The sequence below is a fragment of the Fusarium odoratissimum genome (assembly GCF_000260195.1).
Source record: "Fusarium odoratissimum NRRL 54006 unplaced genomic scaffold supercont1.10, whole genome shotgun sequence".
NCBI lineage: Eukaryota > Fungi > Ascomycota > Sordariomycetes > Hypocreales > Nectriaceae > Fusarium > Fusarium odoratissimum.
Genome location: NW_022158696.1, coordinates 1,197,759 through 1,218,212, shown reverse-complemented (window position 1 = coordinate 1,218,212; position 20,454 = coordinate 1,197,759). Strand labels below are relative to the sequence as shown.

At 49.5% G+C, this 20,454-nt stretch overlaps 7 protein-coding genes across 20 annotated transcripts; 4 read left to right on the top strand and 3 right to left on the bottom strand.

Moving 5' to 3' along the window:
* Nucleotides 1-42: 42 nt before the first annotated feature.
* FOIG_07327 (S-(hydroxymethyl)glutathione dehydrogenase) lies at nt 43-2,270 on the bottom strand. Of its 8 annotated transcripts, XM_031206843.1 has the most exons (5): nt 1,645-2,270; nt 1,413-1,542; nt 1,193-1,328; nt 499-1,136; nt 43-445 (listed from the first exon to the last, which is right to left on the bottom strand). In XM_031206843.1, exons 1-5 carry the CDS (start codon nt 1,660-1,662, stop codon nt 213-215), a joined length of 1,155 nt encoding a protein of 384 aa, XP_031063962.1. In that variant the 5' UTR covers nt 1,663-2,270; the 3' UTR covers nt 43-212. The 8 variants fall into 8 exon arrangements, with proteins under 8 accessions (XP_031063962.1, XP_031063968.1, XP_031063963.1 ...); XM_031206849.1 differs by having other exon boundaries at nt 83-445; nt 1,413-2,270; XM_031206844.1 differs by having other exon boundaries at nt 83-1,136.
* On the top strand, nt 132-6,493 carry FOIG_07326 (uncharacterized protein). 4 transcript variants are annotated; one of them, XM_031206842.1, is made up of 4 exons: nt 132-454; nt 529-697; nt 769-5,331; nt 5,378-6,469. In XM_031206842.1, exons 3-4 carry the CDS (start codon nt 2,947-2,949, stop codon nt 6,269-6,271), a joined length of 3,279 nt encoding a protein of 1,092 aa, XP_031063961.1. In that variant the 5' UTR covers nt 132-454; nt 529-697; nt 769-2,946; the 3' UTR covers nt 6,272-6,469. The 4 variants fall into 4 exon arrangements, with proteins under 4 accessions (XP_031063961.1, XP_031063959.1, XP_031063960.1 ...); XM_031206840.1 differs by having other exon boundaries at nt 132-697; nt 5,378-6,493; XM_031206841.1 differs by having other exon boundaries at nt 529-5,331.
* A 65-nt stretch (nt 6,494-6,558) lies between these two features.
* Nucleotides 6,559-9,471, top strand: FOIG_07325 (aconitate hydratase, mitochondrial). Its single transcript, XM_031206838.1, has 3 exons — nt 6,559-6,732; nt 6,817-7,673; nt 7,724-9,471. Exons 1-3 carry the CDS (start codon nt 6,688-6,690, stop codon nt 9,249-9,251), a joined length of 2,430 nt encoding a protein of 809 aa, XP_031063957.1. The 5' UTR covers nt 6,559-6,687; the 3' UTR covers nt 9,252-9,471.
* On the bottom strand, nt 9,464-12,440 carry FOIG_07324 (uncharacterized protein). Of its 2 annotated transcripts, none has more exons than XM_031206837.1 (2): nt 12,021-12,440; nt 9,464-11,549 (listed from the first exon to the last, which is right to left on the bottom strand). In XM_031206837.1, the coding sequence occupies exon 2, from the start codon at nt 11,449-11,451 to the stop codon at nt 9,733-9,735; it is 1,719 nt and encodes a 572-aa protein (XP_031063956.1). In that variant the 5' UTR covers nt 11,452-11,549; nt 12,021-12,440; the 3' UTR covers nt 9,464-9,732. The 2 variants fall into 2 exon arrangements, with proteins under 2 accessions (XP_031063956.1, XP_031063955.1); XM_031206836.1 differs by having other exon boundaries at nt 9,464-11,594; nt 12,021-12,427.
* Nucleotides 12,441-13,121: 681 nt separating this feature from the next.
* FOIG_07323 (SCY1 protein kinase) lies at nt 13,122-16,218 on the top strand. Of its 3 annotated transcripts, none has more exons than XM_031206835.1 (8): nt 13,162-13,277; nt 13,340-13,478; nt 13,534-13,671; nt 13,727-13,837; nt 13,886-14,032; nt 14,084-14,457; nt 14,509-14,803; nt 14,850-16,205. In XM_031206835.1, exons 2-8 carry the CDS (start codon nt 13,356-13,358, stop codon nt 15,957-15,959), a joined length of 2,298 nt encoding a protein of 765 aa, XP_031063954.1. In that variant the 5' UTR covers nt 13,162-13,277; nt 13,340-13,355; the 3' UTR covers nt 15,960-16,205. The 3 variants fall into 3 exon arrangements, with proteins under 3 accessions (XP_031063952.1, XP_031063954.1, XP_031063953.1); XM_031206834.1 differs by having other exon boundaries at nt 13,331-13,478; nt 14,850-16,197; XM_031206833.1 differs by having other exon boundaries at nt 13,122-13,478; nt 14,850-16,218.
* Nucleotides 16,219-16,321: 103 nt separating this feature from the next.
* Nucleotides 16,322-19,344, top strand: FOIG_07322 (uncharacterized protein). Its single transcript, XM_031206832.1, has one exon. The coding sequence runs from the start codon at nt 16,385-16,387 to the stop codon at nt 16,646-16,648; it is 264 nt and encodes an 87-aa protein (XP_031063951.1). The 5' UTR covers nt 16,322-16,384; the 3' UTR covers nt 16,649-19,344.
* On the bottom strand, nt 18,705-20,316 carry FOIG_07321 (uncharacterized protein; the record flags this gene model as incomplete). The annotated part of the gene is made up of 3 exons (XM_031206831.1): nt 18,705-19,244; nt 19,307-19,428; nt 19,476-20,316. The coding sequence occupies 3 exons, from the start codon at nt 20,314-20,316 to the stop codon at nt 18,705-18,707; spliced, it is 1,503 nt and encodes a 500-aa protein (XP_031063950.1).
* Nucleotides 20,317-20,454: the final 138 nt, after the last annotated feature.

The window sequence follows — 20,454 nt, the reverse complement described above, 5'->3', positions numbered from 1 at the left end:
GCATCGTTCCTCGTACGCCGCTTGCTAACGATTATCAGTGGAGTGACAGGTACACATCATATATAACACTGTATAAATCGCACAGGGCATTATTTGTCTATCAAGGTCCTCAAATTTGTCACATAATAAGAGCAGTTCCCGGTGCAGAGGGAAACGGTTTGCCATTTAACATAAAATTTTGAGATCATTCATCTATACTACATTTTGGGTCATTAAATCTTAGGCTCAAGCTTTTGCATATCGACAACGGCACGGATACAGTCACCCTGCTTCATCGTCTCGAAGGCGTTGTTGATCTCGCCGAGAGTCTTGCGGTGGGTGATGAACTCGTCGACCTTGAGATCACCCTTCTTGTAGTCGGCGACAAGGTCGTTCAGCTGAGAGCGGCCCTTGACACCACCGAATGCACATCCTCGCCACACTCGGCCGGTAACAAGTTGGAATGCTGTCGAAAGTTAGTATCTTCGAATCCCAATATGCTATTAGGAGTGAACTTACGTCGAGTGGAGATCTCCTGACCAGCGGCAGCAACACCGATGACAATGCTCTCACCCCAACCCTTGTGACAAGCCTCGAGGGCAGCACGCATGACACCAACGTTGCCAGTGCAGTCGAAGGTGTAGTCACAACCACCATCAGTCATCTCAATGAGCTTGTCTTGAATGGATTGGTCACCGAGCTCGGTGGGGTTCACGAAGTGAGTAGCACCGAATTTCTCACCCCATGCCTTCTTGGAGGGGTTGACATCAACAACAATGATCTTGCCAGCCTTACGGGCGGCGGCACCCTGGACGACTGAAAGACCGACACATCCGGCACCGAAGACGGCCACGTTGTCACCCTCCTGAACATTGGCTGTGATGGTAGCAGCACCATATCCAGTGGTGATACCGCAGCCAAGCAGGCAGGTTCGGTCCATAGGAGCATCGTGCTCAATGGCGACTACGGAGATGTCGGCGACGACGGTGTACTGAGAGAAGGTGGAGGTGCCCATGAAGTGAAGCAGATCCTTGCCCTTGCACTTGAATCGAGAGGTACCATCGGGCATCAGACCCTTACCCTGAGTGGCTCGGATCTTGCCGCAGAGGTTGGTCTTTCCGGACTTGCAGAACTTGCACTCCTTGCATTCGGGGGTGCTGTTCGAGAATACGTTAGCTTTTGCGAGATTGATGAAGGTGTGGAAAACGCATACTAAAGGGCAACGACGTGGTCACCAGGCTTGACGTTGGTGACGCCCTCACCAACGGACTCAACGATACCAGCACCCTCGTGTCCGAGGACAATGGGGAAAGCACCCTCAGGGTCCTTACCGGAGAGGGTGTAGGCATCTAAAATCATGTTAACACACTAATCCTGAGCTGATTCACACGACTGAAGAGCTACGAGAGCTCGATGACGTGGGTAGAGCATACCTGTGTGGCAAACACCAGTGTAGTAGATCTGGATACGGACCTCGTTGGCCTTGGGAGGAGCAACTTCAATGTCCTCAATGGAGAGAGGCTTACCGGCCTCCCAGGCGACGGCGGCCTTACAGGTGATGGTCTAGTTATAGCATCAGCAACGCGTCTTCTCATATGATGCTTCTCGTTCAGGGCGGGGCACTGGGTATGATGAGGGGTAGTAGAGCTTGTGAAAGTCACATACCTTGCCTACGGTAGACATGTTTCTGTGTTATGAGGATGAAATTGACTGTCGATGGAGAAAGAAAGAAGTGTATGACAAGACAGACAAAACAGTTTGAGGGGTAGATGAATCTTCAAGGGGAATCTGTTTATGTACGTAGAAACAGTAGGAAAACCGTCCGCACACTCAGATCCCGATCACCGAGCAACTCCGGTGGGCAACAACGTACCCCGCAATTGGAGCTCCAATCCACATTCACATCCACACTGAGATAGGAAAAGAATCGCGGCTTCGGGCATGAGACCAATGCTCATTGGGCGTATGACGCCCAATTTGACTCTCTTTACGTGAGAGCATTGTGCGGGGACGTTGGCAGAGTATGCCAAGGTACTGCGCCACTGGTGTGAAGTGCTGAGATGGCATTGGCAGAGATAACCAGACTGCCCCAAAGACGGAATACTCTTTCGGCAGATGAGACCGATCTGGCCGACGGTTAGGGAGAGAGGCCGCACCAGTGAGTCAGGGCGAGAGCTCTTCGTGGCTTCACGGGGTCGGAAGACCTTCCGTTCGACGCCGTGCCCACTTGACGTGATCACTTAAATCATCGTTGGCAAAAGGTTAAAGCGGTCTTGGTTCCGAGCGCTCGGGAAGAGGAAGATAAGAGATTACTGTATTTCAGAATTTGGAAAGAAGCAATTCAGACCCTTCCCAAACTTCAACCAAACAAGCTGGCCCCACCTTCAGTGAAGCTCTCTCTTTACATTCCGCTTTGGTTATCACTCATTGTACCAAGGAAAATCACAGTTCAAAATGTGATCGAGTATCGGTATTTGTCTCGATTTTGGCTTAATGATATCTTCTTGATTTGCAAGAGCTCAAGTACTGCAGCCTTTGTGGGCACAGAATTCGACTAATGTGAAGTCTTACAAGTCCTACAGACATGCAACAAAGGAGCAGAAAATTCAACCTTCAATTGGAAACAAACATAACTGACCAGCTTTCGCATTTTGCTGGGAGGATAATTATTGGCTTGGTTGAGTTATTAGAGAGAGCCGATGTCATGTGCAAGGGTCGCGTCGGATAAACAACGGCTAGCGTTACCCATCGCGATAGCTCCAAAAAATATCCCAAGCGCGTTCAGCTCAAGCAAACAGGAGCTTGCAACTCAACTTCGCTTTAACAATTCATATCCATTCCACCACTAAATACGATCACCGCATGCGAAAACAGTGCAAGCCAACGTGAGGGAGCGAAGAATCCAGCTTAATTCACGCGCCGATACGGCAAGCCAAATCCGAAGGCAGAGGAGTTCTGTCTAGCATAATGTCATCTCGCTTCATTGTTCCGGACTCTAGTCCTCCAGTAAGCCCAGCGCCATCGACGCCAGACAAGAGCGGCCGCGGCACAGGTTTTTCGTTTCTTGCCGATAATCCCTCAACGACTCCAGCTGGACCACCTCCATCATCAGCCGCTTCCTTTACACCCGCGGGTGCCCCGTCTGATTCGTACATGGGAAGCTCCTTCATGCGTGGAATGACTGATACAAAGCCTCTGAGCTTTGGCGTATCCAACAACTCATCCTCCGGAAGAAATCTTTTTGGTCGCACAGGCGCCTCGAGCAACCCGCTTGGTCGATCTATTAGAGGACGACAGCCTTCAGGATTGAGCCGCCAGTTCAGCGCGGCGGACGAGGAAGAGGAGGATCAAGAAGAAGATCAAGATGCCGAAGGAGATGTGGAGCTCCCACCCCCTCGAGGTAATCTTTTTCGCATGTCTGCTGCTCCAGACGAACGCCTCGAGGATGACGAAGTTGACGCCGAGATCGAACGCTACATCGACCAAGACATTGCCGGTGAAGAAGACGAGAGAGAAAGCTATGGGGAAGACGACCATGTTTTCGAGCGCGAAGAATCCGAAGAACCCGATATGTTCTTGAACATGAGACACGACGATCGACCCTATGGCCAGCCTATGATTGGTGACGAATCCGACCTCATGATGCTCAATACACCAGCCGCGACAAAACGAGTGCGCCAAGAAGCGGAAAGCATTTTCAGACAAACATCAGCCCATCTTGGCATGTCAGGGCGCCAGGAGGGTTTCCATTTTGCATCGATCGCCAAAAATCTTTACAGTCAGCACGAACATGCACCAGTTGTCGAACCCGCAGACATGATCCTCGAAACCGAAGAGCTCGTATGTAGGTTATACGAAGAGGGAGTTGGACCTGAGGAAGACGTTGAGAAGATGGACAATTCTTTGTCTAACATCACGTTTCGCCTTACTGAACTATGGAACAAGACCGTGAATGGACTGCCACAACCAGAAGGAGAGGATTTTGCAACCATAGGTCCTGGTTTCAACAGTGACCCATTCGAGAAGGCCGCCTATGTCGCACAACTAATACTTCGGATGCACCACACTCGCTTCGGCACTAATACCGACGAGGAGAAGACACCACCGCTACCCGAAATCCTGTTCGACTGGATGCATAACAATCATAACCTGTACCCTGATCAGGTGCGTGAGGTCAGCCGCCACATACCAAGCCCTGCATGCCATCCTCTATTCTGGCAGACTGTACGATGCTCCCTGCTACGAGGAGATGTTGGCAGCGCATCCCATCTACTGAAAGAAGCTGGTTGGCAGAATGTTCGCCGAGGACCTAGAAGTGATTATGCGTACACGGGCAAAGCTCTTGAGAACGTCAGACGTTTTGCCGCTGCCACTAGCGAAGTCCTGGACCAGTGCCCAGGTACAAGATCAGAATGGGATATCTGGAATAGTAACTGGACTCTTTTTCGAATTCAGGCTCGCGGATCTCTGAACCGAATGACCCTGTTCGCCGAAGGAAGGGAACAGGATGTTCAGGATTTGATGGACGACGAGTTTGCCCCCCAACAACAATCACTATCCACAATGGCTCGGAAGGCCTCAAGTCAAATCCCTTGGGATATCTACGAAAACTTGCAAACCGTGTATGGTATCATTCTTGGTAACCATGAGGCTATCCTGGAAGTCGCCCAGGATTGGTGTGAAGCAACAATAGGCCTTTTTGGGTGGTGGGATGATGGGAATCAACGCCACAAGGCTCTGAGACTTTCACAGTCGCAGTTACTGCGGGCATCATCTCGCTTCGCTGGCTCCGAAGACTACTTCGATCGACTGGCAACTGCTTTTCACATGGTTGTGCAGTCAGATCTGAACCCTAATGTTTTGAACCCCGTCGAGGTTGCCGTGGCCTCCGCTTTCGAAGGAAACGTTAACGCCGTGCTGGGATTCCTGAGGATATGGTCATTGCCACTGGCATGTACTGTGGCAGAAGTCGCATCCCTAGGCGAATGGCTCCCCGCTCCTAACGGCCCCAACCTGTTTCCTACTGACAGTCTGGATATGGACGATCTTGCGCTACTAGGCGTGACTCAACCAGGACCGGATGAACTGGATGGTATCAAAGACACAACTCTTGTCCTGTACGCTAGGGAATTGGCAGGTATAGAGCAACTGTCACCAGAGCGCGATGGGTGGGAAATGGCCATACAGGTGTTAGGCCGAATGGATTCGCCTGAGAGGTCAGAGGAGACAGTGGGCGAACTCCTTCGAGATCTTCTTGCTACGTTAAATGAGAACTCAGGACGAACCGTGGACAAAATTTGGACAATACTGAATGACCTCGGCATGATTAACTACGCAGAGGAAACAGCAGAGGTTAGTAATTTTGAGTATAATACTGAACGAAACTGACCCGAAACAGACATTCGCAGAGATCCTTTCCAAGGAGTCTCATCGCTACGGCGAGGCTCTCTGGTACTATGCGCTCTCCCATCGCTCAGACAAGGTCCGGGAGGTGCTGAATCTACTAATGTCTTACTCGCTTGTCCAGTCCACAGTCTACCCCTCAGAGAAGGATCTAGATCAGGATCTCAAGGATCTATTACGAAAGCGAACCGAGACCCTTGAGAAACGAGCCAAGCAGGACCTCGAAGCTGCTCAACTGCTTGGCCGAATGCTCAGCGGTTACGCCACACTACGCAAGTTTTACGAGCTCCGCGATGCTGAGGACTTGGAGAATATTTCGCCTACAAAGGCTCTCAAATTGAAAAAGCAAGCGGCATCTGCACTAGTTGCTGTTATTTCTAGTTCCGACGACAACATCCGTGGTGGACTTTACGACGAAACGCGGGATGCAGTAGTCAGCGAGGACTTCCTCCTGGCCCTGCTGGGAGAGGCCACTGTCTTTATTAATCAATCCCCAGCCGTCGTCACACTCCCCCAGATTGATGTTCTGCTCAAAGCCATCGAGGACTTGCAAACAGTGGGGGATCGAGTGTATTCGGCGTGCGTCGATTTCTTCAATCTTGTATTGGCATCTGCCCAGGGACTGAAGGGCTCTACGCCACAAGATCTAATGGCCAAATCAACAGCCTCTCTAGGAGGAAGCTTCATGATGACCGGAAGCTCCGTGTTGGTGAATCATCTGCACAAGTCGATCTCGGCAGGAACAAAGGTTAACAGAGGATGGGACTGGAGGAAGGGTTGGCTTGCAACAAGCAAGGGCGAAGACGTTCTTCGAAAACTTCGATTAGGATTGGCAAAGGACCTGGCGACACTATGGCTGGAAGACGCAGATGGTGTCGTTGCCTACTAGAAGGCATGTATTTGAACAAGAATGATTTTTGATGCTTTGATATGTGAGTCCGGACTGGCGAATGGAAGGCGCCTTTGGTAATACAAGACATGAGCGAAATGTAATATATGCCCCCATGTTCTCAGAATGGGAATCATATCCAAACAACGATTTATAGCCCCGACTTTTTGAATACATACCCGTTCTATTCCGAGGTTATACAGATGATATGGAAGGGATTCATCTCCGCCGGTGTTCGGATGGTGGAGGCCCCCACATCCCCGGACATCAGTCGTAAACGCCAATCGGCTCCTGTCAATTTACAATTGACCAAAAAAATCCGCCCCGACTTCGCCCCCACCACAAATTTAGGGAATAACATCTGTAACAAGAGGACCAAAAGAGTCATCGTTCATCGTTGCCGTGTATAGCCCAACATGGTTTCAATGGAGGTCGCCAGCCGCTCAGGCGGTGCCATGACGGTAAGCTACACCATTCCATATTAATTGGGAACCTTTCTGCAGGAAAACACAGATACACAAGCTGACTCTTACACGCGGTAATAGCAACTCTTGCGACGTTCCGGTCCTAATGCCATTCGGTCAACCACCGTTCTATCCAATAACACAAGGAGAAACTTCTCAAGCGCGAGGCCTCTTCCTCCTACCTACGAAAAGCTATACACCAAGTACACAGATGTCCGTCGAGTTCTCGGCAAGCAGCGTCTGACCCTCGCCGAGAAGATCCTCTACAGCCATCTCGACAACCCCGAGGACTCCTTGCTGAACAACACCGACAATGGACGAAACATTCGCGGGAAGGCCAATTTGCGCCTCAAGCCCGACCGTGTCAACATGCAGGATGCTTCTGCTCAGATGGCTATTCTTCAGTTCATGTCCTGCAACCTTGCTAAGCCTGCAATCCCTGCAAGCATTCATTGTGACCACTTGATTGTTGGCTCCAAGGGTGCTGAGGATGATTTGTCTGCTGGTATCCAGACTAACAAGGAGGTTTTTGATTTCCTTGAGTCTGCAGCGCGCAAGTACGGAATGGACTTTTGGCCTCCTGGTGCTGGTATTATCCACCAGACCGTTCTTGAGAATTATGCTCTTCCTGGATTGATGATGCTTGGTACCGACTCCCACAGCCCCAATGCTGGTGGTCTTTCTACAATTACCATTGGCGTTGGTGGTGCGGATGCTGTTGAGGCCCTTGTCGGTGCTCCTTGGGAACTTAAGGCCCCCAAGATTTTGGGCGTGCAACTTGTCGGCAAGCTGAGCAACTGGGCTTCTCCCAAAGACGTCATTCTCCGTCTTGCTGGCCACCTCACAGTCCGTGGTGGCACTGGCTCCATCATTGAGTATTTCGGCGAAGGTGTCGAAAGCCTAAGCGCCACCGGCATGGCTACTATCTGCAATATGGGGTAAGTTTGTACTATAAATCGGGGATCTGGAAAATACTGACTTAATCTAGCGCTGAAGTCGGTGCCACTACCTCGATCTTTCCTTACACCAAGGCTTCAGCTAGATACCTTGACTCGACCCGGCGATCTCAGGCGAACAAGAACATTGAAGCTCTCGAGGCCTTCGCCAGCAACAGCTCCGACCCCGATGCTCGATGGCAATTCAAGGCTGATGAGGGCGCTGAATATGACGAACTCATCACCATCGATCTTTCGACCCTCGAACCTCACATTAATGGTCCTTTTACACCAGATCTGGCCACACCACTCTCCAAGTTCAAGGAAGTTGTGAAGGAACAGGACTGGCCCCAGGTTCTTTCCGCTGGTCTCATTGGTAGCTGCACCAACAGTTCCTACGAGGATATGACCCGAGTCGAGAGCTTGCTTAAGGATGCCAAGAAGGCTGGGCTTAAGCCTGCTGCCGACTTCTACATCACTCCCGGGAGTGAGCAGATTCGCGCCACGCTTGAGCGCGACGGTACCCTCCAGACATTCCAGGAGGCCGGCGGAATTGTTCTCTCAAATGCCTGTGGTCCCTGTATTGGTCAGTGGAAGCGACAAGATGGCGTTGAGAAGGGCACAAGCAATGCGATCCTGACCTCGTATAACCGAAACTTCCGTGGTCGAAATGATGGCAATCCTGATACCATGAACTTTCTGGCCTCTCCCGAGATCGTTACCGCCATGGCCTTTGCCGGATCCACTACCTTCAACCCTGTTACCGATAGCATTAAGACACCTGATGGCAAGGACTTCATGTTCTCTCCTCCTCACGGTCTCGAAGGTCCTCAGACTCCTTTTGAGTCTGGCAACGCCGAGCTTGGTGTGTTATCCCAGGCCCCTGACCCTAACACCAAGATCGCCATCTCTCCCACTTCTGAGCGTTTGGCATTCCTTGAGCCCTTTGCTCCTTTCCCCTCGTCTGATCTCTCAGGCCTTCGCGTCCTTGTCAAGGTCACAGGCAAATGTACCACCGATACCATCTCCGCAGCCGGCCCCTGGCTCAAGTACAAGGGTCATCTGCCTAACATCAGCACCAACACCCTCAACACTGCCATCAACAAGGAGACCGGTGAGGTCAACGCTGCCTACGACCTCGACGGCTCCAAGCACACTATCCCCGAGCTTGGTCAACTCTGGAAGGAACGTGGTCAAGAGTGGCTTGTCGTTGCTGAGCACAACTATGGTGAGGGCTCAGCTCGTGAACACGCTGCCCTGCAGCCTCGCTACCTTGGTGCCCGTGTTGTCCTGACAAAATCGTTCGCCCGTATTCACGAGACCAACCTCAAGAAGCAGGGCGTTGTACCTCTAACTTTTGAGAACGAGGCTGACTATGATAAGATTGCCGCTGGCGACGAGGTTGCCACTGTCGGTCTGTACGAGATGCTCCAGAATGGTGGCAAGGGCGATGTTCAACTTCGTGTCACTAAAGCCTCCGGTGAGGAGATCCTCATTCCCACTAAACACGCCGTTACCAAGGACCAGGCTGGTTTCATTCTTGCTGGCAGTGCTCTCAACCTGCTGTCTAAGGGCATATAAGACGAGCCGCTCTCTTTCTGAGCATTAGTAGATATATCTTTCGGGCCACAGGATGGATTCCTCTGGCGATGCCTAAAAATGCCTGAGTTATGTATTGGACTGGAGAAAAAGGGCGTTTTTGGTTGGGTGAAAATGCCGAGTGATAGATTGTTTATACCAGCAATACCGAATGTTTTTGTTCTCTAGCCACTTCCACGATTTACAAATGAACCTACATGCATATATGCGTCTATTGTTTTCATCAATTGGTAAGATACCTGTATTGCTTCTTAGAGAAAGGGAAACTTTCTAACCGTGTGACTCCGAATTCGAATTCCTTGACTCCCTGTGGCATATTTACATTTAGATTGTTGGAATCCTTTGCCCCTCAATGACAAGAATGAAGATGGCCGTTTGCCTAAGATGCGCCGAGTCAAAACCCAATAAGACAGCCTCCTTGACTCCTTTGCAATGCCCCGTCATCATATATCGTGTGAATTCATCAAGCGTTCAAGCTCTGAAAGTAACTCTCTGTCTCTTTCGTCTTGTTGTTGACATGTCGCTGGCGTGCAGTTGCTTTATCCTCGCATTCTCTGAACCAAGCGCAGGCTTTCAACCAAGCGGGATTACTCCGCACATATTCAGGCAGTTCCTCCTCGGGCAGGTCACCAAAGTCAAGAATACGCTTGACACCCCGCGGCTTTGGTGGTCTGTAAGGGGGAGTAGTCCCATCCTGCTGGGCTTGTTTGATTTTCTCCTGCTGCTTCATCTCCAGAGCCTGCAACCAGCGTTGTCTCTCCACGACCTTGCCAAACCATTCCTTGCGCTTTGGACGCCGTCTGATTTCGTCGCATTTCTTTCTATACCAAGAACGGGATCGCTTGTGCATGTGATGGATTGCTGGATTCACTGGAAGATAGAGTGGCTTTTGGTCGCCGAAAACTGGGCTGTACTTGACAATACGTGAAGATACAGTAACATAAGGGGGTGGTTGCAGACTTGACTGTCGATAAATGAGCGAATCGAATGCCTCGGAATCGAACTCGACCAAAAGCCTCTTTTTGCGAGCTTCTGCTTTGGCACGGAAGGAGAGCGGGACGGGTTTGGCCGGCTTTGCTTCCCCGTCAATGTCACTAACATCGGCCATATTCACCTCATCATCGATTCCGGCGCTTACTTCAGGCAGGGAACCTTGAAACTGCTGTTTCCTGACTGGGAGCCCTTTACTTGTCAGGGGAGCCGAGCGCTTAGTGGGAGTTGATAAGAGCTTCGCCTTCGAACTCGTTCGTGTTTCTGGATAATGATGCTCCAAATGTTTCTGTGTATTGTCCTTCTTTGGCTTGGATGTCCGAGGAGAAGACTTAAATTTGACACCATCTTCAGAGGTAAACTGCATACGATTCACAGGAGCGGTGGAAGGAACGCGCGGTTGAGAGTCAAGGCCTAGGGAAGGCTCGGTCTTCTTAAACCCTTCGTTTGAAGGAGCCCCCTCAGAAGCCGCTTGCGCCGTCCCAGCCAAGTGTTGGCCGTCAGTTGCATGGACAGATTGCCCATTTTGATGCGCATCCATCTTGAGATCCTCTGTGGGAAGCGTTTCCGATCCAATATTTGAACAAGAACTCAGTTTTTTGGTGGCAAAATCGAGGCCAAGTGGCTGGTTTATCACCTCCTCTGTCTCGGCTTGCAACTCCATTTCCAATCGCGTCTTCGGGTTCGACACAGTATGTGAATTTACCTGGCTAGCAGAAGAGCCCTTGTCAACTTTCGCTACATCTTGGGCTGCCTTGATCTGCGCGGAGTTGGGTGTTGATCCAACGTGGCTGGTTCCGTTCCTCTCTAGCCGCAGATGGAGGCTTCTGTCATTTGTATCAATGGAATTGTCTCGTACCAAAGACGAAGGAGGGGCCTCTTGCTCATTTGCTTTCGGAGACTGTGTCACGGGAGCGCTGGTATCCGGACTAGAGGCATCTTGAGATGGTGGATCTTGCCTAGAAAAGTGCCGCGAAGGTGTAAACATGAATTTGCCTCGACCTCTTTTAGCAACAAAACTCCTATTAGAAGGTCGGAAGCCCTTGGCCATATTCGTAGCAGAGGGATCTCTGCTGGCCGCGGTGGGCTCTAATGCTGAGTGCTCATCACAGTAATGTCTGGAACTAAGCAAAATGATCTTTTCACAAGTGAGAACGGCACAAGTGCCGCCGACATGTGTGGAGGCAGTCATTCAGAACCTCGTTGATGGGGCCAAAACGCAGAACTGATCCACCACGCGCAGGCTTTTACGACTGGATTGAGTCATGAGGCGCGTAGATGAAGGATTACCTAGAAGTCATGTTAGCGATATGCGTTTGAAGTTGTAACGGAATGCTAAGCAAGTGTTAGATAAGAAGTCGAATCAGATCTTTTCAGTTTTGAATGGCCGTCAAGCTAGGCACCTCATCGGTTGTCACATAATCTCTTTTGACACGTGTGTTAATTCAATGAATCTGCTGTTTGTCGCGGCCTTTGGTCAAGATCCGTGGCGTAGACGAGGAAGAAGACTCCATTGTGCGACATTAGAAACTCCATTGCAATCGGCCCCAGCGCTCTACGAACAAGCTTGGAATGTAGGAGAGCAGTTACAGCTGAGGCGCGGTGTGGAACGACAGGGTTAATTCAACACAATGTCATGAATAGAGTCCGAAGAGAAGATGGCGCAACCAGAAGGGTTCCGTTCAGTCAGACCTTTTACCATAGGCATCATTTGACGAGCATAAAGAGTAAGACAAAGAAATCAAAATCAAAATACCGTACCGAGGTCTGAGATCACCCAGAAAAAAGTTCTGCTCCCCTATTCGTACGCGGTGCTTGTTGTGCTAATCGAAAATACTGTGTAGTCGATAATTTGTATCAGGTGGAGGCGAAAGGACAGTGTTATACTGCGATAGAAAGAAGCAAAGGGAGCTAGGTCGCGTCCGAGACAGGTCCCCACGGCTGCCCCGTGTTGAAAGCGTAGGAATATGTGCGTTCTGTTGATCTTATGTATGGGTTGACGAGCCGACATCAGGTAAAGGACAGAGAATAGGAATAGGATTTGGGAAAGAATGAAAGGGATCCCCAGCCGCCAGAGGCAGAGAGGCGTATGACTGTGGTTGTTCGTTTCGCGCCTTTCATTGCGGGCTGGTCCTGTTGCTACTGGCTCGCTATTGGCCCAAACATTGATGATGATGAAGGATGGGGGTGCAGAGGCGCCGGGAAGACCTCCCTGGTGGGGAGGTTCCCGAGGTGAGTCGCCCCCAGCTGGAAGACTAATTCTTCCGCCCCGGCTACCATGCCTACCAGTGGAGCCCCACAAGTCAACTTACACACATGAGAGTGTCGAAAGGGAAATTCTGCCTGTTGACTCAAGAGATAGATGATAGATAAATTGGCCCATGCTTATATTTATAGAAGCTTAGTGAAGGCTAGGATTTATCCAAGGCCACCACTCTGCAGTTGGTGAGCATAAATGCACTATAAAGATAAAAGATCCCCCAAGTCCAGACCAAATATACCAGCCACATTCTTTGTGACGCAAACAAGACGCCTCAAAATTCATTTATTCTACCTAAGTACAGTGTTTCTTTATCTGAACTGATGTTCCTTCAGATTTCTGATAAAACCACTCACTTTCGGTTTAGATACAGAGAAATGTTCCCCCCAAATATGTACCTGATCTGTATTCATATCTAAGTCTTTTTAAGTCTGGATCACCTGAGCTAATTCCCTCTACTGTCTAGTTAGTGGCGACATGATTAAACATACCTTGATCATAGATTTCACTGAGTTGTCTATCTATACATCATGACCTATCCGAACCCCAAACTTTAGTATGTTGCTGGTGCTCCGTACGTTCTGGGCTCTTACATGGTCAGATGGATTAGGTAACCATTGGACACCCCTCCATCCCCTGTTAAATTTATCAGGCACTAGCGCGGGGGTCTTGAGCTCCCTGACGTACAACGCCAATAACCACGTTGCGACTCTGGAACCAATATATTATTCGTCTACAAACAGCAATATTTTCAACCTGTACATATGCCGATTCTCAACAAGTAGGGAGTTAACTGCTCAAGTCCTAATAGAAGTTCTAGACTTTGCGACACTGGAATGAACTTTCTCAAATCTGCCGTGGCCTCGGCCATTGCACAAGGCCCTCCCTTTCCATACAACTTTGGCGACAAGGTTGATATCGATGAGTCTATCTGGACACTGTACAATGGTACCAAGAGGGTAAGCTCAACATCGCAGAGCGCACAATGTGGACTTGCTGACAATCTCTGAATAGGAAGATGGTTCAAACTGCAGCATCTTTTCCTTCGATATCACCACCAACCGATCCCAACTCCCCCTAGCCAAGAATGCCCTAAAGAAGCTCCGAACACTACGGCACCCAGGCGTGATCAAACTTCTAGATGCGGTCGAGGTATATGCAAGACTTCCGGTCGGTTTCAGAGCATTCCACTAATAACATCTGACAGACAGAGACGTATATCTACATTGCGACCGAACGAGTAGTACCCCTACGATGGGACGTTCGAAGAAAGAGTCTCAGCCCTGAGACGATAAAATGGGGCTTGCATAGCGTTGCGGTACGGCTTGCCATGCTAGTCTTTTAATCGATATTAATAATGTTACAGCGCACCATAAAATTCATCAACGAAGACGCTTCCTCGATCCACGGCAGCATCAAAGTTGGATCGATATATACTTCAGAGAGTGGCGAGTGGAAGCTCGGTGGCTTTGATGTTCTTAGCAGCCTCAAGGACGATGAGTCAATAATATATGCAAGAGGTCCCCTGATAGGTACCCGTCTACTCAGGCTAACATATGCATAGACATACGGTAGCTTGGTACCTGATGCGGGTCGATACTCTCCTCCAGAGTTGGCACGCGGCGGATGGGATGTTATCAAGAAGAATCCCCATACAGCAGTAGACGCATTTAATCTTGGAACATTGATCTTTGAAGTTTTCAACGGCGATTACAATGGAGCTGATCAGGCTGGCCAAACGAAGAGCATTCCCCCTTCAATGCAGTCCAGTTATAAGCGTCTGTGTAACGCCAACCCAAAGGCTCGAATCAGTGTGGGAGCATTCCTTGATCAAGGCAACCGAAATGGCTCTTTCTTTGACAGTTCTCTCATCAAGCTGACCGAGGGTATCGATAACCTGGACATCAAAACGCCAGATGAACGAGAAGAGTTCCTTACGTCCGTCTTCAACTCCTTTCATATAATCCAAATTGCTAACAATTTGAACAGTGGACTGGATGAACTGAGCGATGACTTCCCAGAAGAGTTCTTCAAGCTAAAGGTTATGCCGGAGCTGATGAAGTCCGCTGAATTCGGTGGCGGTGGCCCTAGGGCTGTGTCCGTAGTTCTCAAAATCGCATCTAAACTTCCCAAGGACGACTTCGATTCAAAGATTACACCCTTCATCATTCGCCTGTTTGGAAATCCTGATCGTGCTATCCGGGTGTGCTTATTGGATAGCCTTCCTTTGATGATTGATCAGCTATCACAGAAGATCGTCAACGACAAGATCTTTCCACAATTGGTACAGTCTATATTACTATACTTCAATGCAAAACTAACGTATCCAGATCACTGGCTTCACTGATGTTACACCGGTAGTACGAGAACAGACGCTCAAGTCTGTTCTGGTCATCATCACTAAGCTCTCGGACCGCACAATCAACGGTGACCTCCTCAAACAACTTGCAAGAACCGCAAACGACGAGCAACCGGGCATTCGAACAAACACGACTATCTGCTTGGGGAAGATTGCAAAGCACCTAGGTACTTCGTCCCGTTCAAAGGTTCTTATTGCCGCCTTCACAAGGTCACTCAGAGATCCATTTGTTCATGCCCGAAATGCTTCCTTAATGGCCTTAGGTGCCACTGCGGAGTACTTCACTGATGAGGATAGCGCATGCAGGATCCTGCCCGTTATCTCTCCTGTCCTGATTGATAAGGAGAAGATTGTTCGCGACTCTGCTACTCGTACAATGGATATATATCTCCAAAAGATCAAGAAGGCAGCTTCTGCCATGCCTGAAAGCGTTTTGCCTCCTCCTCAGACTAATGATGGCTCAGCTCCACGGATGAGCACCCCACAGCCAAACGAAAACACCGCAGGTGGCTGGGCAGGCTGGGCAATCTCTTCCTTCACAAACAAAATCTCTGCGGCCGCAGGCGAAATTCACGCGGAGTCAGACTCCCGTGCGGCTTCACCTGGGCCCACGCCCTCACCTAACTCCGAGCCAAAGAAGCCGGCAACGAGCACCGCCTCATCACTTCACCGCCAAGCAGTCAAATCTCCCCCAGCAACCCTCTCACGAAACTCTTCACATACCGCAAGTGTAGTAGCCGAATCATTCTTACCTGCCGACGATGGTGACGATGCTGGAGACTCGTGGGGAGATATGAACGATGACTTCGACAGTTTCGACTCTCCCGGCCAATCGTCCAAACAGCCTGCGACAACGACTGCATCTGCTGCCACTTTTGATGATGGCGAGCCTGACTTTGCTGGATGGCTGGCTGCTCAATCACAGAAAAAGCCCACCAAGGCCTTGCCAAAGGGTTTATCAAAATCAAGTGCGGCTAAGAAGCCTGCGGCTAAATCGGCCACGAAACCAATTGCTGCAAAAAAGATTGATATGAAGCCGAAGGAGACAGATGACGATGATGGTTGGGGCGATGGCTGGTAACAATAGACTCGAAAGTCAGGAAGTTTTGAGGAGCCGGCACGTTTCATGAAATATCACTTTGCCATAACCGCCTTCTTAGTTGGGGAACATCAGGATACCATTCTCGAGCATACACTAGTATGTCGATTGTTGATTGAAGCTATTCATAATATTTTAGTTGGACACATATAGACACCATCATCTGATAATACTCATGATACTAGCCATAAGCGTTTAAGATTGGAAAGTATATTTAACCCCTATTTTTATCATGAAGGCCAATCGATATCCTGGCTCCAGACCGAATACTCACCGAGGTGAGCATTCCGCCCCACTAAAATCGCTCACCTTGATTTTTATTTTTCCCCACCGGACCCAACAGTGTTCGACTCTCTCGCTCACAACTTCCTGCGCAACCACCAGATTTTATCTCAACGTCCCTCAAAATGGCTCAAGGAACAGTCAAAAAGCTCGGACGAGCAACCCCGGCCAAGATCACACACTCCAAGCGCCAAGCATCGAAAGTGCATAAACCCAAGAAGACAAAAGCGAGCATCGACAAGGTGCACAAGAAATTCACAAGCGGCATGACGGCACGCACAGAAGCGCTCCTCGGTGAGCGCGCAGGACATCTGGAATTGCTTGGACAGGGAAAGAAGAAGACGGATAAAAAGACGACTCAAAAGGGCGGCTCGAAGAAATTTGGCTAAGGATTATATGATGATACAGAAGGCAGACGATGATCGAACTTTTTTATGTCTAAACGAGTGACTGGGTTTCCCTCACAACTGCGCATCAACGACAGCCTCTACAGACAGGTACGATGAAATACACGATCTACCTCACTTAAAGGCGTTTTACGATGGGATACCTCCCAAGACTTTTCGAGCGTTTTACAATTCGGAATCCTAAAATTCCTACCCGCCCAACTGCTCTTTGTTTTTGGAGGGTTGGATTACGGAACCAGTCACCGTTACTTCTTTGCTGCTGCTACAAGGGCATGCCTAGGGGAAAGGACATATACCAAAGTCACCTTCTACCCTTCCACGAAGAGTGGTCGAGTGGTATCTACCTATGAACCTATGAACCTAAAGACCGCTCCTAAAAACCCTTCCTCCCTCGGCCACTCTTTGTTTTTGCTCGCGAGTTCGAATCCTGCTGCCTTTCTCTATTTTTGCTATAGACTCAAGCCAGCAGCAATGTTATTTACCAAATATATTTACTCCTCAGCAAAGGGCAGCCAAGCAATATATCCCCCCTGTTTTTAGAATATAAAGACGGAGCTTGGGTTCCTCCCGAAGCACACAATCATCCCTCCGATTCTGACTCTGATGGGGAAGGCGATGACTTGATTGATGTATACGAAGTGATCGATCTTACAGAAGGTATACAAGATACCGAAGAGCTTGTGGACGATGACGACCCAGAAGACGAAGTCACTGATGGTGTCACAAAGTACTTGGTAACCCGGCTCCTAGCAATCACACAAGACCCACCCAAAGACATCACCCCTTACCTTATGCCAGACGTTTCGCTGCCTGTCGTTGAAGCCGATCAACAACTCTTCAAGTCGACAGTCACATCTATGCTGGAGAGAGCCCAGAGATACGCTATGAAATAAGAGCTTACTGATCTTTGAGTAAAAGACTTCAAAGAGCGTGCCCTTTCTGCCGTATTCTGGAAGTTATTTGAACGCCTCGAAATGTCAGACATGACAAAACTCCTTTCCGGATCGATTGCACCCGAAGCCATGTCGTTACTAGGCTGCAGAGACCTTCAACCAGCTGTCGAGTAGATGATCATTTTCGTCTTTGGGGTGTATATCTCAACATTGTCACTGACAGTCTCGGAGATATTCGCGGACTCTACGTTGGGTCAAGTGTAGCATACAGAGCATACATCGGGATCACAGGCCGTGTACGCAACCACGGCCGACAGAAGACGATGATGCCGCATGGGTTGATGAACACGGCGACACTTGTGCCCTGTGCAGCGTTGACCGCATCTACACGAACCTTATATATGGGCGAGCTACTAACCGAAGATGCCTATCTTGCTTCTAATATCGACAGAAGCGTAGGCATAATAAGCCCCCAGAAGAAATTACATAAAGTAATAAGTCTATTTCTATATAATAACTAGCCTAAGGTAATCGAGACATTTGTTACAAATATGATTATCCCCGAACCAATGCAGGATTCTATGGCTAGAGAGATCAGGCCAAATGCAGAATATGCTACAGAAGAGCAAGAAGGGCCGGGGAGCAAGTACGTCGAAGGGCTACGGTTCAGAGATTCAAAGTCAGTGGTTAGGTGGGTCTAATGGACAACACCTGTAGCTTCGAATGCAATTTTTTGACACTCCTTATTTCGTATACATTTTCTATTATAATAAAGATGAGTTTATAATAACTTACAGCTGAGCCAGCAGGAGTATCAGTGTGCTCATGTTTATCCACACCCCACTCCTCCGCTCCGACCTGAACTCTTCACCATCAACGCATCAATACGTGCGTGATAATTTCAATACACAGACTTGACGACTTCTTTTTTCACACAACCCGAACCCCTTAATAACTCTCCTTGAACCTGCTGGTGGCCATGTGTATCTTGTAGGCCATGCATATTACAATGCTTTGCCTTCCTTGGCGACTGTGGGATCACCAGTCCGAATGGTACAGTCAACTTATGGCTGTCTATTCATTTCAAAACCCAGCCTCAACTGATCAAACCCCTGTAATCCACAAACGACCTTTCTACCTAGACCTCAGCAGTTGTTAATGTCGAACACCTTTCCCTCGGCCACATGATTCAAGATAGAAGTCACCACCCTGAAATCTCTGGCCACATCCACCATCCAGTTGGACACAGCCATTCGCACAGCCTTTTCTCCCTTCCAGCTTGTACCACTCACATACATCTGCCTGGTTGCGTTGATCTTCTGAACCAGCTCATCATTCAAACTGGAATTTTTAGCACGGAAAAGAACAATCATGAAGATCTCGTTGAAGTTAGCACCATCGTCGGGGAGTAGCTCGTAGTGCTCTGAGCCCCTCAAGAACGCAGCGACTTGGCGGGATAAAGCAGTCATATTGGCCAGCAAATTCGCCATACCTGGTCGGCCTTCACTGAGGAGAACGGCATACGCAGGAAGGGCACGAAAACGGCGTGAGTTCTCAAGGCCAACATTCAGCGGCGAGGGGATAGTGGACGCCCCTCCCGTGGACAGGTATGCAGCATTGGGATTGGTGAAGACAGACTGAAGGATAGCAGGTGATCGTGTGAGGAACATGCCACAGTCATAGGGCTATATCAAGTTAGCGATTCAAGGCCAGTAAGAGCCAAGCCGAAAGGATATGGAACACTCACGACATTGAGAAGCTTGTGCCCGTCAACAGTGATACTGTCTGCCAACTCGATGCCTTCAACACGATTACGAAGAATTTTATAATCGTCCTCTTCGGGAAGAGCGCGAGCAAAGATACCGAAGGCTGAAATGTTAGCATGAACTGCATCCTGCAAAAGGGTTGGATCTTACCTCCATCGACATGAATCCAAGCTCCATACCTGTCCGCCAACTCCCTTACTTTACGCATCTCTTCAAGCCCCGTTAAAGCATATCGCCCGGTGTTAACCTCTCCAGCACTTAATGCAATAACACTTGCGGTATCTTTCTTCTGAAGTTCTCTTTCCAAAGCCTCAAGGTCCAATCTCCATGGCTCACTGTCGCTGAGTCTCAGCTCCTTCACAGCTCCTCGTCCGAAGCCAACGACACTCGCTGCCTTAGACAAGGAGCTGTGGCCTGCACTTGTGAGGATCTGGAGCTCCCTGATACCAGCAGAAAGACAGGCCGCAAGCAAGCCGACCTCACCAATACTCTGCCCGCGCTCCTCCAAGATGGCTTCGCGTCCACATGCAAGTCCAAGAACGTTGCTGCCCGTAGCCCCAGTTGTAAAGGTGCGACCTCTCCAATCTCCAAGTCTCAGTAGCGAAACGAGCATCTCCAATGCTGCATCCTCCAATGTAGTTGCAATTGTCTGCGCTGGCAGATGGACCTGGACATTCTGATCCAGGCGGGAGACTACGTTGTCTGCCCACTCAGCAATAGGGAGAGTACCACCAGTGACAAAACCGTAGTAACGGGACGAACTGCCCTGGCCGTTACACGCGGGAATAATGTCCCGTATGATGTGTCGTACAACATCTTCCTGTGAGACACCTCGGAGGTAGTCCTCCGAACCAGGCCGAGGGAGCTTGGCCTCAGCGGTCTGAATGGCAGATAACTCGGGGAGAGTAGGTGCCGGAGCGGAGCCAGGCTCGGGGCCGTGACGGCGGGATAAACGGTTCCGCTGGACGTCGAGATTGAATAAGTCGCTCATTCTTGCCAAGAAGGTAGTTCAAACTGATGATAATGTTATAAATGCCTCTTGAGAAGTTGTTTAATTTCAGGTTTGAAGAACATGAGTCACTAAATTTACCGCTATCTCAACACCGTTCATGTAAGCCTCCCCACTTGT